General features: G+C 53.0%; 1 protein-coding gene across 2 annotated transcripts in view; it reads left to right on the top strand.

Moving 5' to 3' along the window:
• The window catches only part of LOC128916479 (rho GTPase-activating protein 39-like), a 42439-nt gene extending 25003 nt beyond the window's left edge, over positions 1–17436 (top strand). For both annotated transcript variants that reach the window (XM_054218263.1, XM_054218264.1), the window contains exons 4-10: positions 2295–2841; positions 4072–4161; positions 10561–10634; positions 12170–12369; positions 13263–13354; positions 13891–14060; positions 14478–17436. In XM_054218263.1, the coding sequence (XP_054074238.1) occupies positions 2295–2841; positions 4072–4161; positions 10561–10634; positions 12170–12369; positions 13263–13354; positions 13891–14060; positions 14478–14672 (1368 nt within the window). In that variant the 3' untranslated portion in view covers positions 14673–17436. The remainder of the gene's footprint in view (positions 1–2294; positions 2842–4071; positions 4162–10560; positions 10635–12169; positions 12370–13262; positions 13355–13890; positions 14061–14477) is intronic.
• The last annotated feature ends 229 nt before the right edge of the window (positions 17437–17665 follow it).

The following is a 17665-nucleotide window of genomic DNA, read 5'->3' as shown; positions in this document are numbered from 1 at the left end:
GGGGAGAACTGGGAGGCGAGGAAGTTCACTATCTGAGGAGGGTGGGCAGAAGTTCTAGGACAGGCTGAGCAGAGGTGGATACGTACTGTCAGCACAAAGATAATAGCTGTACAGTTGTTGGGAACAAGATTTGAGAGATAAACTCTAGAGAGAGAGGAGGAGAGACCCAAGAGCCTGTTGAACCTCTAGAGAGTATGAGGGGGTGGATCCTCAGAAGGAACATGCTGAAGGAGCGATTAGGGTGGCAGGAGGAAAACCAACCCTGGGCGTGGAAGGTGGATTGAGGAAGACCAAGGATGGAGGTGGCAGAGAACTGCAGGCAGCAGGGATTTTTAGGCAGCATGTTGATTCAGAGAGGGTGAGGAGGTGGAGGGGTAACTCCAAGGGATAAAAAACCAAAACAAAGTAGAAAAGCAGGAGAAACGATTGTGCCCCAGGCTGGCAATAAGAGGTGAAGTGTGATGTGTGCTAATCCTGTCATCCACATGTAGGTACATGTTTGGTGTAAGAGAGGGAGGGGTTGGACTGCACAACTGTCGTGAGTTCCGCAGTTCCTCCTTACTAAGAAGAAAACACTCACTAGCTCTAACTGTTTAAGAACTAAAGTGTATTTTGGGGTTGACTGTAGGCCAGAACTGGAATAGAGTGTGGCATGCATGTTAAAGGTGACCTGCAAAGAAGGAAAATGCATGTTCTCTTTCACTTTTTCCACTGCAAAACCAGAATTTACAGGATTTCTGTTTCTTTGGCTTCCTTTAAAAACCAAAAACCTCAACATTATCTTCTTTTCTTTCTCCTACTTGCTGAAGGTCTCCTTGGAGAACGCTGTGAAGTGTGGGCTGTTAGCTCTTAGTTGCTCTGTGTGGGAATTTCAATCTAACAAAGAAGTCGGTTTCCTAAAACAACTTGTTGGGTGTTGGAGTTCAATATATGTCCCAGGCTGACACTTCAGTCCAAGCCAGAGAATTCTGGGTGGGCAAAATAAGTGTCTTATTCTCACAAGTAGTTATTACACGTAATTTTCTTGGGATCAGTGCTACCAAAGCTCTAATTATGTAGTTATCTGTAGCGATCGCTGTGGAAGAAGGATTGACAAGGGCCGCATGTAAAAACTACGTACAAAGTCTGGGAGGATGGAAGGTCTGTCTCTGCTGCTTATCTCTGTAAACTTGTGATCAGTGGACTTGTCCCTGGAGCAAATGAGTTTGATCACTGCAGGCCGCGGGTGGGGAGCAGCTGTCCCTAGTTCTCCGAGAAGAAGAAAAAACCCAGTACTTGTGAACAATTCTGATTTAATTTAAGGAAAATTGTGCCTGTCTAGGATGGGAAAACACGGTATGGAGCCCATCACAGAGGCGTCCCTGAGTCCTGTGCAGCGGTGCTTGCAGAAGCGCTGGTCTGCAGCCGCGGCCTGTATCTTCCCTGCAGATGCTGAGGACCAGGGCCTGTTTGGCAGGAGGTCGTGGTGTGTCTGTAGGGTACGATGAGAGCAGCTCTGTTGGTGGTGGAACTTGACTGACGCAGATACCTGGTCTCCTTCACTTCGCCAACTCAAACTCATTATCCTACACAGGTGACAGCCTTGCCATCAAAATGGCTGTGCCCGTGCTCCGCCGTGCCTCTCTTAGTTTCTCCTGTCCTGCTTGTTTGTCTGGCCAGCATTTCCATTAGGAAGGTTGTGGTGGGATTGCAGAGGCTGTCCAGGACAGGCTGCCTGAAGTTCAGCAGCTCGTGATGGTTGCTAGCCATGTGGATTTTGTCCCTTTTTTTTTTTTTTTTGCTAGAACTTGGAAAAGTGGTAAAGACAGGAACCAGCTATGGGATTGTAGGGGCCACAAAGGGTAAAGGTGAGAAGGAAACAATGCTGATAGTGCTGTGGCTGTCTAGTCTCCTCCTGGTGTTCCTCACCCACCTCCTGGCCTTCCATGGCTCCGGAGAGGCAAAGAGCAGGGAGAAACTTGGCTCCTTGGTGTGTACTTGGTGCCACAGAGCTGTAACGCTGCTCTGGGAGTCAGCCCAGCTCCTCCTTGGGCTGTTCCTGGGTGCTCTGGGACAACTTGGACAATCAGCCCTGTTACTCCATGTCCCAGTGCTTCCTTTAGGGACAGCATCAGTTTGCGGCTGTGGCAGCCAAGCTCTTGCAGAACTACAGATGTCAGCCACTGATTCTGCTCAAAATCATGTTTTGTACAGATTCACCACTTTGCAGTTGCTGGTAGCTCACTGCTGATAACTTTCTTAGCATGGCAAGGAGTCATCTAAGCTGCTTTTAACACATCTGTTCTCCATTGCAGCCCGGGACAATAGAGTTGGACCCCAAGCAGGACAGCAGCAGCCAGCCTGGCAGCTGCGTAGGATATAATTTTCCTTACAATACTCTACGGAAGCCCATCTCTCAGAGCAGCATGGCAGACTGGGCTTCTAAAAACCTGAACATGCACACGCAGGGCATCTTCCGCCGAAGGATCTCCATCTCCAACATGCTGTCCTGGAATGGCGGCTCTATCAAAAAGCCAATGCTTATCACCAGCAACCGCACCATCAAAAAAGAGGCGTGTGAGATGTTCAAACTGGTGCAGAGCTACATGGGAGATCGTCAGACTCGCATGGACCGGAACCACGTGGCATTGGTCACGGTCACCAAGTGCTGGAGCATGCAAGGTTTACGGGATGAGCTCTACATACAGCTGATCCGGCAGACAACAGATAATACGTGCTACCGAAGTCTGGCATGGGGCTGGGAACTGATGGCCATCAGTCTGGCCTTTTTCTCCCCATCACCCAAATTTCAGTCTTACCTGGAAGGTTACATTTATCGCCACCTTGACAGCGATGAAAACAGTAAGTGCCTCATGCACGCCCTCTCTGTCCCCAGCACCGTTCCGGTGGGTTGTTCCACTTACTCAGGGTTGTCTGGTTTTTAAAAATGCAGGTAGTCACCAGCCAGTGCTGTGGTTTCCGTCACTTGTCCACCACGTGCTGGGCAGGTTCATCCTTCCTTGGCGGGATGAAGCTGCCACCAGCTCATCTCCCTGCAACTCTCACTTGCGTCCAGCAAAGAAACGCCAGCCCTAGACTGTGCACATCTCACTGATCAGCATGGCGAGATCATCACTGAAAAGAGCTGATTCAGACCCACCAAGGGCAGAGTTTCTATGGTTCTCAAAGACATGATTTACTTCAAAGTTCCTTAAAGCAGGCAAAAGAAAAAAAAAAAAGAATGTTAATACAGATTTTTTTAAGAGAGCCATTGCAAACATTATGAACAGGCCTTAACTTGGCAAATATTCAGGGATCCTGAAGGATGATGGCTTTTGTGGTGAATAGATGCTATTGATCTGTCTTCCAGAAGCCTTGGGGACCAAAGTATTTATTGGCTGATTTGTCACTATTTCAGTAGTGCTCGCTGGGTCTTGTCTGGTCTCAGGTGAGAAACCAGAGCAGCTAGTTCCACCTGGGGCATCAAACACAGGTTAAAGCCCCCACAGATCTTCAGGGCAGGTGCAGAAGTTCTGACCCTGCTCTTGAGTGCAGCGGTGGAGGTGGGTCCTGGGGGCAGCAGCGGTGCAATGCCAGCCTTTGCCTTCTGGTTTCATGCTTGTAGCTTTAACGTGGGGTTCCTTCACTGAACTACTGAACGCGCAGCACTGCTTTGGGTTTTCATGAGGATCCTAAACCCTTGTCACTTCTCCCCAAAACCATTCCCTCCAACTGGGCTTGGCCCAGGAGCAAAAAAATCACCCTGCCAGCACCAGGGTCCAGGCAGCAAGGAAGAGTAATCTGAACTATTTCAGAGGGTTATTCCTTCTGCTGGTATTTAGGCAGTACATGTATTTAGGTATAAGCTTGTTGCCTGGAGCCGCTTCTCAACTCTTTGGCCATTTGGAGAAGTTGAGTGATGTTCTGGGCCCCTCGCTTGGGTGTGCTTGGAGCTGGCTGTGGTACAGGACCTTTCCCCGAGCAGAGCTCCTCATACTGGAGTCAGGCTGGCTGCCATGTCTAAGGGCAGGTCTGGGCTTTGGTATTTTATCATTTCACATTATTAATCCAGAGCCTCTTCTGAATTTTCAGTTGCCCAGCGCATCAAGGAGCTTGTGGATCTGAAAAACAAGAAGAACTCAAAATCCAGGAAAAAGAGGAAACAAAACACCGAGGATGAAGGTAAAGGGAGGCACAGCACGCAGGGAGCCGAGAGGGAGGACTGCACTGACCTCAGACCGGCGGGGCTGGTGATCTCCCCTGAAAATCAGACCATTTCTTGAAGTGCATAGACTTAGATTCAGGAAACTTTGCTGCAGGTGGGCAGTGTGAGAGGTCTGACTAGAGCATGGATCAGCAGTGTGGGTGGCAGCTGGGCAGCACGTGGGATGCGTAGCAGTGTGGCAGCAGGGGGGAGGGGACCCTTCACTCACAGTTGTGTGAGAAAAGGGATTTTAATGTGGATGCAGACCTGGGGCTGTAATTCACCTGGTCTGTGTACACCACGGAGTTTCCTGTAGCACGTTGCAGTGCTAGAAGTTGTACGAGTCAGCGTGTTGAAAAGAACCTGTCTCCATTGTAGTGATGGATTTTGTAAGCCACCACCTGACCTGAGGACCGTCAGGGAGGACACTGATATCTGGCAGAGTACTGCCTCTTCCTCTCCAGTATTGGCTTCCCCTTGTCCACGCTTCCTGGACTTTTGCAGTCCAGAGCTTACAATAGCATCTCTGCTGAATGAACAAGGGCTCACGTATTCCTCCAGCCTCGAGTCGTAACTGCTGTCTGCAGGGTAATACTTTAGCTGGCTGAAGTCTTGGTAGACAAAGTCCATTCAATTTTTTTTAATATTGCTTTCAGGAAACTTGGGCAACCCTGTGAATTCATATCAGGCAGCAGTTTATATCATGTGGCCTCGGTGTTTTTAATCTGGGAGGGCTGGAGTCCAGCTTCCTGCGTTGCTGAGCCCTACCTGACGCCAGCAGGCAGGCATGGGAAACGCGGACACCACCGCTGCGCTCTCCTGTGGTGGCTTCCCTGTGTCACTGCTCCCCCGAGGCAGCTGCAAGCCTGGGAGGTGGCTGAGGAGGTCCCTTGGTCGCAGCCCCTGCAGCAAGAGTGTCTGCCGCTTCTCTGTCTCCGGCGGGATTTGGAGCAGAGACGTGAAATTGCACAGAGGGATTATATTTGTGGTAGGGATATGTCTTTTTTTCCTTTCCTGTTCAGGCCCAGGAGAAATCAGCCCATTCTGAGCCTTTTAAAAGTCATTTTGCTTGTGCTCAGAGGGACTTTGATATCTTTATGGGACAGCTCTCTGGGATTGCTCTGAGAAGGGTGTGCTCTGTCTGTGGGCTGAGCAGGCTCTTCTCTGCAATTGCCTGTCTATATTGCGTGTGCTGGAGTTGTACTTAGGAAGGTAGAGGTAGTTTTTACCTAAAAATAAATTTTTAAAAATATATATATTTATATATATGAGAAATGTTACGAAAAAGGCAAACCAGGACAGCTTTATAAAGTTTCCAGAATGAAGCTCTTGAAAGTCGGAAGCGCCTGCGTGGCTGCAGCTGGGGCTCTGATGACAGGTCACAGGCTGTTCCCCTTGCTGGACCCTGGCCGCTTTCTGCCACGCGGGAGACCTGCTCTGGCAGCGAACTGGGGCTTTAGGACAAACGAGCTGGTCTGCAGGCTCCTGCTGGCTGCTGCGGAGATGGGCAGGGGCGCAGCAGAGGAGGCAGGAGGGACGGCAGGTCACTTGAACCAGCTTTTGTGAAGTGACTGATAACGCCCAGGATTTTTTCTGGGGCCTGACCTTGGAGCTGCACCTGAAATAAGGGGGAGATCCTGCAGGAACGCACCAGGTTCTATCTGCTGCTGGCTGGAAAGGTCAGGCTTTTCCTCGGGATGCCGATGTCTGCTCCGCTGGCCCTGCTCGCTGGATGTGTGAGGGGTGGGTAGGATGCAGCTCCCTGAAGTTACAAGGCTGTTGTGAGAAGTTGTTCATTAGTAGCTCTGAAATGCTTACGGATGCTGGAGCAGCAATTTAGCAGAGAAATCCATAAGGAAATTAACTGTACTGTCTTCAGATTGAACTGAATAGTAGATATGTAGGCATGTATGTAAGGTTTTCAGTGAAACGTTGAGTTAAAGCAGTGATTTCTACCCTCCCCTACACACACACACACTTCCTTCAGTGCAGAGACTTGTAAGTAAACGCTTGGGTGAGTAAACATTTATCATCTGACATGCACCCAGAGAAATATTTCGAAGTTTCCCACACTTACCTCTGCCATCTTCATCTTCTAGCGTAATTCTCTGTGAGTAAATGAAATGTGAAGGTGGTGCGAGATCTTTTCATGGATCAATGACCCACTGAAAGGCAGAAGAATCACAGGTAGAAATAAATGCTGCTTTTTCGGAAAGAGGATCGTCTGCTGATCCTGCGGGAGTGTAAGCCGGTCATTGTGTCTATACAAGGAGGCAAATAATGAGCTGGCAGCTCGGTGTTGGTACAAAATTACTCAGGATTGTAAAAACCTAAAGGCGCAGGAGGGATCTCACAAGGGTGAGTAACTAAGCGATCAAGCAGCAGAGAAAATCGTGGCAACAAAAGCGAAGTATTGTACGTGGGGGGGACGTCCCTAACCGCAGGTGCAGCAGCGGGCTCCGATGTAGCTGTTTCAAGGAGGGAAAGACATTTTGCAGCCCATGTGTGAATTTCCAGAAAGGTATATGTGGTGCTGGGAACTGGTCAGAAACCAAAAAGAGGATTGGGAGCTTGTAAAAAAGGGACAGAGAGCGAACCAACACTCGGCTGTAGTCATGCTGTGCGTGCTCCGCATGTCCTGCCCGCGGTCCCTCCAGGGCTGATGAGTGCAGCCGGGGAAGCCCCACAGGAGCTGAACCTGGAGGAGAGAAGAGGGGAGAAGGTCAGTGGGCTGAAAGAAACTGCAGGTCACCCGGAGAAGGCGAGTGGAAGAAAATTTCTTGTCATTTGTTGTACCAGAAGAATTGGAAACCACCTGGTTTTGGTTTTGGGCAGCCAGGCTTAAGAGCGCTCTGTTCTGAAGCACGAAATTAAATCATTAAGAGTCAGCGAAGCAGGGTGTTGTTGCAGGTTAGGAACATAAACAGCTTTAGGAAGAAATGGGACGAATTCAAAGAAGAGAGGTCTGTCAGTTGATGGCTGGTGGTCCAGGTGCAGCACTGCTCCCAGTATCTCCCACCTGCCGTTAGCCAGGAGATTTTCGCAGGGGAATGCTCCTTTTTCAGACACGCTGTATCTGTTTCCTATCCTCCTTGCGGCAGATGCAGGCTGCTGACTCACGTGTCCCTTGGGGCTGATGAAGCACGGCATTTCCCACGCAGGGAATGGTGATGGAGCAGCATTGCTGGGATGCAGGAGGACGCACTGGTGGTGTAAGAAAGAGGGAATGTGGTAAATTTGGGGTTGCCTGGGCAGATCTAAGTCAGGAGAACAGTACTGGCGCAAAGCCCAGCTGAGGTGTTCAGGAGGCACCTACCCCTGTGCTAAAGAGCCCAGCAAGAAGGGCCCCGGTGTGAGAGCCTGCTCTGACTGTGCCTGGATGGGGTCTATGAGAGGCCGCAGTGGATCGGAGAAATACCAAGATGACAGCTTGTGCTGTGCTAAAATACGTGTCCCGTGGCCAGGTCCCGAATCCACGTTGTTTGATGCATTTTTTAAGACATTTTTTGGCAGGAGAGTGTTCAAGTCTGTTCCAGAAGGTATGCTCCTGCGCGTGCCCTGCCTGGATTTTAACTTGTTATAAAAGGAGAGGTTCTTTAAGAAGCTCTTCGCATGTGTTTCTAGGCCAGCACATGGGAAAATATTTTCCTTTGCAAACTATTTTTCACTGGGTGGGTTATTAGTAGTCTTCTGTTCCCGAGCTCCTGGGGCTACTGTGGTACCGCAGGAAATAACAGATCAGCTTGGATTTAACAGACTCATGATGTGCGCAAAGGAGCGGAATTGCCTTCAGCGTTAGCTCTTCCCACCCCGCGCAGGCAAAGCTACCTGTCCCTGCGCCGGGGGTGTGAGCTGGGGAGGGGAGGGAGTACCCGGCCCGCCTGTTAGGAGAACTGGCCGTGTGTGATGAGCTAACTGCCAGGAACCGGTCTCTAGCTGAGCGTTTTACGAGCAGCCAGATGGTCAAGTCACTGGTTTGGAAAAGCAGAGGCTGAAGCTAAATTCTGCTCCTGTTCCTCACCTTTCCCTCTGCAGCTCATCGCTTGCCTCCCAGCCTCTCCGCGTCCCCTTTGCCCGTCTCACTCTGCGTGTGTCCAAGGAGCCGGGTGCGCTCGCGTTGGGGCGATGACTTGTGCTGCGTAGCAGGGAGGCTGCACGCTGCGTGCTTAAGGTGTGAGCTCCTGCAGGACCCCTTCGCGCTGTGCACGCCGTGGTGGAGTGCCGGTCGCCCCATTCCTCAGGGCTTCCTCTGCTTTTTTGGTGATTCAGGTCCGTGGGCAGTAACGGGTCCGGCCCCTTGTGCGCAGGGCAAGTTTAGTTTTCAGTTTATTTGCTTGAAATTCGGTCAGCTTCGCGTGTGGCCTCGGCGATCCCCTTTGTGTCAGAGGCTACAGCTTGGCTGTCATTGGGAGCAGGACGCCTCACTGCAGGAAGTGCAGCATGTAGGTTTTTGGCTTTTCCCAGGATCAAGGAGCTTTCTGGGGAAAGTACAAAACAGGCTTCAAGCAAACACGTCCAGCTGCTGCCCATGCCTCAGCCGTGCAGGCTCTTCAAGGCAACCAGTTCCTTTGAAAACCTTGTTAAACTCTTAGGGTGATTACGGGTTTCGTGGTCTCATTACAGTGTGAAAAAGCATTTCCTATTATTAGTTTTGAATGTGCTGCCTCCTGCCTGATTGTTGTGATACGGAGACACAGTCCAGTCTTTCCCCCACTCCTCCTTTCGTGGAGCGGACGACACTTGCATCGGGGTGCGTCTGCACACTGTAACGACAGAAGCCATAACCTGAGATAGCGAAGCATCACAAGCAACTCACTGGTTTTGTTTTCTTTGATCCTTAGACGTTTCCAGTATAAATCATGCCTGGGATTAGCAGGATTTTTGCATACGGGGAATGTTTTGCTTTACATATTCCCAAGAGAGAGAAATTCTTAAAACTGACTTTCCTTCCCATTGCCTGCGGCAGAGGGGGGGATGCTGTTGTACCTCCTTCGGCGTTGCTCCAGCGTTATGGAGAGGCTCTGCTCCGGCTGTGACAGTCAAGCAGATCGATTGAGGCAGGGGGTGCTTGTTTTGTCGTGTGGAGCCAAGGGCTGTGGTTTGTCTGCTGGCTGAGAGGAGAACGGGGAAAAGCGCGTCTCTCACCTTTGCGAATTGTTGTTCTGTTTGGGAAGAGCTTGTTCTCCCCCTGCATCGAGAGGATTTGAGGAACTCCGGGCTCCTGACTGACTTACCTAAGCCATAGGCTGTGCGAAAGGCTGATCTGAAATACACGGCATCTGACCAGAATGTAGATTTTAAAAGCCACAAGTATTTTGAACTCTGCTGCAAGCTTTGAGCCTGGCAGGGAATCAAGTAGGACAGCTCTATTCACTGCTTTCAGCAAGCAATTTGGATTTGACTCGAAAAAGAACAAAAGGCCAACGGTTTTGGAAAAACTCTCCCAGCAATCAGTGCTCTGTCAGTGCAAACATTTCTCTCGGTGTCACGGGGGGATTAGCTCCGTGAATCCTGGCTCCGCTCGCCGTCAGAGTTCACTGAACCAAGGCAACTGGAGCAGCTGTTCTTGCGGAGGGCTGTGGCTTTTGCGGGGAAGTTCCCAGGCTCCGGTATGTCCAGTTTTCCTTGTATCGCGGAACGTACCTGAGCCTCACAGTACAAGGTTGGGTTGGAGGAGGCTGCAGGCGGGAGCGTGAGGAAAGCCTTCTGCGGGGCTTTGGGAAGGTGAGAGACACCCTGCCGCCCTCCCGCACCTCTCCTTGCATCCTGAGCAAGGACCATCTGGGTGCTGGTGTTGCCTCTCCGGCCCCTCACGCCGTTCTCTGCTGCTGCCTCTCTCACTTGCATAGGACTGCAGTTCTTGAGATCGTAAACAATTTCTTTAAAACACTTTGCAGTCTTTCCTGGCAGGAGGCTGGCTCTGCGCGCTCTTTGGCTGAGATCTGGCAATACAGAAATACCCAGCCCTGGTGTCTGTGAGCCACATAGTCCCAGCTGTGCTGCCAGGAGCAAGAGCTCATGCTTGCAAGCGTTCCCGGGCTGTGAATGCCAAACGGGCACCTTGTGCTGAGTCAGGACGGGGTCAGGCTGCCTGTGCGGGAGGTGGAGATCCGCAGGAGCGGGGCTGGGAGGTGCAGAGCTACGAGCCTTGACTCAGAAGACAAATCCCTCCAAGCCCAAGCACCGACTTGCGCTGATGCTGCCTGCCATGAGGCTGCAGGCTTCAGGCTGCTCGGTTTTGGCGGTCTCTCTGGCTGTGCAGAAGCGGGGCGGCTGTTTGTGCCGGCGTGACCTGCTGCGCTGGTACTCTCTGAAGGGCTCTGGTGTGGCGGGTGCGCAGCACTGCAGGCTGACCGCTTGTTTCTCCTTCCCACCAGGTCTGCCCATCAGCACCTACGCCAAGTACTGCTACCGGAAACTCCAGAAAGTAGCTGTCACCGGAGGCAAAAAGGTGAGCAGCTGCCCCAGCTCTGGGGCCCTGGCTGCCGGCTGCCTGCCCGGCACTCTGCTTCCCAGGTCCCAGAGCAGTCAGTCCCATGACTGTCAGAAGTCACTCCTGATTCAGCGATGGGAAACGGGGATAGAGTGAGCCGGGGAGGCTCGCTCAGGGCTCGTTTGCCCATGAACACGTGGGAGAAGGCTGCTGCCCAGGTCCCGCCATCCTGGCAGGCAGCAGTGCCTGCCGTACTGGTCCGCCACATGGCTGGGTGCTCCCTGGCCTGAGGGACATGGAGGACAAACCTGAAGTTAACCTGTCTCCAGGGTAAGAGGAGCTGTCTGTGCAGGGGATGCCCATCGTTTGGTTTCTTCAGGTGAGGGAAGAGTCTCCTTTGCTGCCGAGAGCCTGCATGGTCCGGGTCTTGCAGCTTGTTTACTGCGGAGTTGATACCCAGTTCAAAAAACCACGCAGCAGAGATGGCTGGCACAGAGGGGAGCCTCTGTGCTCTGCGTTACCTCGAAATCCCCCTCCTCCCTTTCCTCCGCAAGGTTCTGTGTGGGGCTGTGAAAGCTGGCAGGCAGCCCCGGCCTGTCTGTCCGAGGTCTCCTAGCCAGATCCGGTCGTCTTTTATTTCTGCAAATCCCTCTGGGGCCTCCCTGCCATCTGGACTCCATGTACAGCGAGCAAATAGCTGAAATACCTCGGGAGGGGCGAAGGCTCCCAGCATCCCCGGGAAGGAGGGACAGGAAACATCGGGACACGCATCACATGCAACTGTAGCCCTGGTGGCTGCCGCTGTCTGAGGGGTCGGTGGGAGGTTTTCCCCTCCCGTCGGACCTCCTGCTTGGCCACGGGGTTGCTGCCGAACGGCTGCTGTGCTGGGCAGCCTGTCGCCCCTATGACAGTGCTCTGCGTTTCTCCAAATCCCTGACAAGGGAGACTCAAATCCCCTTCCAAGTGTTGCCATCTTTCAGAAGCAACAGGTCCCAGTGCCCGCTTTTCAGAGAGCTTTAGCACCTCTGAGAGCAAAGCTTTCCCTGGGGCTGGACGTACCTGGAATTCCCTTCTCCAGAGGGAGGCCTGCCAAGAGGAAAGGCAGTGTTTCAGCTGTCCCGTGGCGCTCGTCCGGCGCCAGGTCAGTGTACGTGTGCCCTCTGCTGACCTCGCCACAGCCGGGGACAGGCTGGGGTCCATCCTTCCTCCCGCTGCGCCAGCAGGTAGAGCTATAGCTGAAGCAGTCCCCCTGACGTGCAAAACACGGCAACGGAATCCCTGCAAAACCAGCCCAAACTCTCCAAAGCAGTCTCCTGCCAACAAGCAGCAGCTTCTCTGCTCCTCTTGGGCCTGATCAGTTGGCCCCCCCAAACCCCCAGTTTTAGGAGGTGGAGGCTGCAGAGCAAGAACCGCGCTGCCAGGAGGCCAGTGAGGGTGTCCACGTGCATGGGCAGCCCTCTCCATCCCGGCCACTCACCACCACCGTCCCCAGGTCACTGTGTCTCTGTGGGCCGGCGGTGCCATAGCTGCACTGAGCTCTTATCTGTCCTCAGGGCCTGCGTAAACCGACAGTGGAAGAGATAACACATGCCAGGAATGCCATCGTGACGCCATCGCTCTTCGGCAGCTCTCTGGAGGAAATCATGCTGCGGCAGCAGGACATGTACCCGGGTAACAAGCTGCCCTGGGTGCAGACACAGCTATCGCAGCAGGTCCTGGCTCTGGGAGGAGAACAGACAGAGGGGATTTTCAGGTGAGCTTATGGGGCGCTGTGTTACTTTCGAGCCACCCACACATTAGTCCTCAAATATGAGAAGTCAAGATTGACCTCCATGTGCTTCCTCTTCCCTGAGAATAGCACTTTGCCATGGGTCGGACAAAACCCCACCTTTCCCGGGTTCAGGAATGACTTCTTAAAGTAGCATTAGCCCATTTGCATGCATTAGCACAGAGGGGACAGCATAGATGTGACTTGAACCCCTTAGGGCAGCGTGTCCCCAGGCAAGGCACTGAACTTTCGTCAGCTTCAACAGTAGTAGTTGGCCAGGGCAGGGAAGGGACAAGGTCCTGGGGCCCTGGCAGAGCGGTTCATCAAATGCAGCACATCAGCCTTGATGGTGCACAAGACATGAGGGGTCAAGAGAGACTGTCAAGGATCTGTATGGTGAACACAGGGCATTCTGGTTTGGGTTTGGTTTTTGGCTTGGGTTTTTTTTGTTTTGTTTTGTTTTATTTAAGATTTGCGTTAGTTTTTCAGTAGCTAAACTTGATTTAAGGTAGCTAGCAAAAGATTCAGCTTTGCCGTGTAAGGGTTTCTAATATCTTGGTATATTTAGCCAGAGATGCTTTTATCTTTGGACTGAACATGCTGCAGAGAGGCCTAGTTACAGAAAATAATCACTGAGGACAGAACGATAGTTGATGTCTGAGCTAGTTGGAAAGAGACGAGTGTTTCTTCTGCCCCCACTTTAAACAGGCAACCCATTCTCTCTGAGGAACTGCTTCTGTAGCTGCCACTGGTGCGCGCTCCCTTCTCCCTGGGGACCCAGAAGCGGCTTCGGAGCCACGGTTTGCCAGCCAGCTGCCACACCAGGCACACTGCCCTGCTCGCTCTCTGAAGCACCTTTGCTGTGTCTCTGTTTGCAGGATACCTGGTGACATAGATGAAGTCAATGCGTTGAAGTTGCAGGTGGATCAGTGGAGAATCCCAAGCGGCCTTAGCGACCCCAACGTCCCAGGTATGGGAACGCAGCAGGCGGGTGTGCTGCAGCCGTGGTAGGCTGGGGTAGGAGCGGAAGGTACAGGAGCAGCCCAGGAGGTGTGCTGCTGCCTGGGGAACAGTACGCAGGCTGGCTTCACCAACGGGTTTTTCATTCTGTGCCTTTCCACTGCCTTTCCAAATAATGCCCATATTAACGACACGAGGGGTGGGGGGGGAAGCTCTGGCACAGTGAGACTATGGAGGCTCATCAGCGTGCAGAGTGGCTGGGAGTCATTCAGGAGCAGCGCTCTGTCGCCAAGGTCGCATTGTCCTCTGGGCAGCCCCAAAGCCGCTTCCTGGAGGAGCGGGTAGGTACGAGCCAGCGTTCCCCTCTAACTGGCCAACTGCCTGAGAGTTTCAGGGGCAAGACTGAAATAAGGTGAAACAGCACAAGTGCAGAATCCCTTCTCTGCCCTCTGTTTCCTGAGGGATTGTGTCTCACTGCTGGGTTTGCCTCTGAAGGTGGTGGGGAGGTAACCAGAGCTGTCCTCACGCACCCTGCTTTCTGCCTAGCCTCTCTCCTCAAGCTCTGGTACCGGGAGCTGGAGGAGCCTGTGATCCCCCAGCAGTTCTACAAAGAGTGTATCAGCAACTACGAGAACCCCGACGCTGCCGTGGCCGTAGTGCAGCTTTTGCCGGAGCTCAACAGGCTGGTGCTGTGTTACCTCATACACTTCCTGCAGGTAGGCAGCCCCCACTGCTGGCCGGGAGCCTGGAGCACATGGAGCACGATCGGTGGGGACAGCCGTGGTGGGTTTTGGCAGGCTTTCAGGACCTCTCACCTGTATTTAAGGTGGGCTTGATGGAGGGAGTTCTGCTGGCCTTGTCCCTTATGGGAACAATAAACCGTGTTCCTGATCTTGTAGAACATGAGGCCAGTCCCAAAGGTTGAGATCTGCAAGGTGTTCCCCGTCTGCTGAGGCTCCCACAGTGTCAGCTATGTCAGAGCATAGTGGTCTTCTCCTATGAATGTGTGGCTGTTGGGGCAGTGTCCTTCAGGGAGGTCACCTCTCTGCTCTCCTTGCACCTCTTCTTAGGCCATGTGTTTGGAGTCTCTTGCCCTTTTCCTCTGCTTCACCTGAATGTCTTATTATGTGCAGATCTTTGCTCAGCCGTCAAATGTGGGCAGAACAAAGATGGATGTGAATAATCTGGCCATGGTGATGGCCCCCAACTGCCTGCGCTGCCAGTCTGACGATCCTCGCATTATCTTTGAGAACACGCGCAAAGAAATGTCCTTTCTTCGCATGCTGATAGTGCATTTGGACACGAGCTTCATCAAAGGGCTGGTTTGAGCTGCTGGCCTTGGGGTCCAGAACATTGTTCTGGGGGGAGTCACTGGGTGCCCGCAGTCTTCTCCCCTCCACTTAGGTTTCTTCCATCGTCCTTGCTGTTGTCACACCCTGGGTTAGCCCCTGAGTGTCTCCCAGCATATGACCTTGAGGATAAGGACAAGACACTCCTGGAAGGCTCAGGCTGTTCAGCACCAGGAAGTTCTTGGACATGCCAGGCCAGATTCAGTGATTCCCGGCCTTCCAGCGTGTGTCAGAGGGGGGCAGCCCTCCTCCTTGGAGCTGCAGGACTGGTTGCTCATTGAAAGGGCCGTGACATCTATGAGAAACTGCTACCTGGAGCAGTGAGACTCTCCATCTCCCTTCTGGAAGCAGAGTTGGCTTCAGGTAGGAGGACATCACTCCTATATTGCGGCATGAGCTGGTCCTGGGGGAGATGCTGCCTCATTGGGGATAATCCCACTGCTGTGGAGCCAGCCTGGTTCACCTCTGCAGAATGTTGGTTGGAGGCACGAGGATTGTTCTGACAACGCACGATGCTGTTGGTAGAGGGATGTGAAGTGGCGGGGGGTTCGCTGAGGCAGGGGGGTTCCTTGGACTACCCTGGTCAGGGGAAGCACGTTGCAGCCCAGGGAGGGGAGGTGTTTGAGCCTCTGCTGCTGGTGGCTGGATAGGTAGACATCCCACAGCCGGCAGTCCTGGCAGGCTGGATCCGCACAGCATCCACCTCACCTTCTCCTTCAGGCAGCTTCAGAGCTGCGCAGCGGTGTGTGGTCAGCGTGTGGGACCTGCCCTGTGCTGAGCTAAACCAGCACCAGCCATGCCACGGGGGCTGGGGGCAAGAGGAAGGCCACACACCTGACAACAAACAGGTAAACAACCTCTTTGGCATCCTCCTAATGAGGGCCGTATCCTCTGGAGGGGCAACCCCAGCGGCCTTGCAGCTCCTTTCTGCTCTGAGCAGTGTGAGCTGACACCAGCTTTCCTGAAGAGCATCTGAGACCATGATCAGAGAGCTTCCGCGGCTCCAGCATCCCCCCTTCCCGGTACCACGTCCTTCCCAGACCGCTCTGCCGGGGACTGAATACCAGTTCTGCCCACCCTCCTGGTTCAGCCCGGGTCTAAAGATAGCAGGGAAGGCCCCCCACCATAAGAAGTGCTCCTGTGCTCAGATGTGCCCTTCCAGGCAGAGCAGCAGGATTGCTGCGTGCTCCTGAAATGCCCATACTGCCCGGAGTCAGTTGTGGCGTGTGTGCTCTTCCCACCAAATTCCCATGGGATTTGCGGAGGGGTTGGGATGGAAGGGGAAGGAGAGGAAGAGGAAGGAAGAGGCAGGTCTGAGAGGCTGAGGTGTGGTGGAGCCGGTGTGGAGGTGGTGTCAGGCAGGGAGCTCAGCATTCTCAGTGATGGTGGTGTTAAACCCCTGCAGCTTCCCGTGTGCCACCGTAAGTGAGGCACAGCAAGGCCAGTGTCTTTCAGAGGCAGTGCACGGATTTCCCTGCAGCCTCTGGATGCTGTTGCGTGTTCCTTAGCAAGCAGCATTTTCTAATTTGGTGGCGTCCTGGTGTAGCTATTCTCTTCCTTTGAAGTGTTTTCCCTGCTGGAGGCAGGTTTGCTACAAAAAGCTGTGTGTTGGGGTTACTCGTGCAACGCCAAGTGCTGGTAGCATCCGAGGTCGCTTTTGCATTTCTGCATCCCGCTCCTTTTCAAGTGGGGACCCGGGATCATCCCCTCCTGATCGCAGTGGGGAGCTTAGCCCAGCCAGCAGGGAGGTTTAAAGCTGATGGCTGAATCTACAAAAAGTTTGGGCGTAAAGTACCACATCCCCAAGCCTGTTGGCTACTTGGATCTCGTGATGTGCGTGAACGGGGTTTCCAGGGCACATGTTTGCTGGGATGAACTCCACTGCCCAACTGAACAAGGGTTGTTGTTCCTCTCCTCGTACCAGACGCTTCTGTGTGCAGTGGGCCAGGAAATCTTGCTGCCATGTCAGGATTAGCTCTGTCAAGTGGACGTGCCTCCAAAAATGTGCCAGGGTCTGTTTCACGCTCCCATCCCATCCCAGGGCTTCGAAGCCATTCAGTTCAGTTTGGCCTCCTGAAGCGCTGAACAACTTCAGATATGAGGCTGCTTTCCCAGAAATTTAGAAACGGGCAGAGGGTTAGTGGCTCTGGCATATTGTACGGAAATCTGAATCGTTGAACAGGCTCGGCATGCCGCGTCCTGCCCCGCGGTGGGCTGGAGCAGCCGTGTAGCGCCTGCCCCCCTCTTTGGGCTGCAGATGCACGTGCCTGTGTCAGGCTTCGCCCGCAGCCAGCCCCCACCTTGGCGATCCCTGTTATTCCTTGCACTTAGCTGTAGCAGGCAATCAAACCGTAGGCATTTGCTGCTATTACAAATGAATGCTTCTTGCCAGGGCTGTAAAATAGGCTAATAAACGACACTGGATATTATTTTCTTTGCCAACAGATTTGTAAATACGAATCAGTAAAGCAGCCTCTCCTCTGTTATAATAAATACAATCTCCGTGGTCGTCTCTTGTCTTTTTTTGTGAAATTCTGAGGCATGATCGTGTCTGCCTGGAGCTGCAGATTTCAGCCTGGATGTCAGTGTTCACGAATAACGTTTGGGAATCAGCACGAGGTAAGCACTTGGAAACCAAGCTGTGGGCTGCTTCTGTTGTCCTTAACTCTCAGGGAGCTGCTGAGAAACGGAATTTGGAAGAGACAGGTTAAAAGAGATAAAGGACGATACTTCTTTACACAGGCTCTTCTGGAGCCCTCCAGGGTCAAAAAGGGATTAGAGAAGTTTATGGGCAATAGCTCCAGAAATGGGGAGTCCGAGGGTGAGAGAGGGGTGCTGCTAATGTCCCTCATCCAGCAGCTGTGGGTGCTGCAAGTGGGCTGCGGGGGGTGGCCGTGCACGCGTGCTTCCCCTGCGCAGTCTCTTGGGCTGTTGGGCTGGCGCGCCTGGGACATTTTTACGTTCAGACTGGA

Source organism: Rissa tridactyla, chromosome 12, assembly GCF_028500815.1.
Source record: "Rissa tridactyla isolate bRisTri1 chromosome 12, bRisTri1.patW.cur.20221130, whole genome shotgun sequence".
In the NCBI taxonomy this organism is placed as follows: Eukaryota; Metazoa; Chordata; class Aves; order Charadriiformes; family Laridae; genus Rissa; species Rissa tridactyla.
This window is presented reverse-complemented; position numbering and strand designations above follow the sequence as displayed.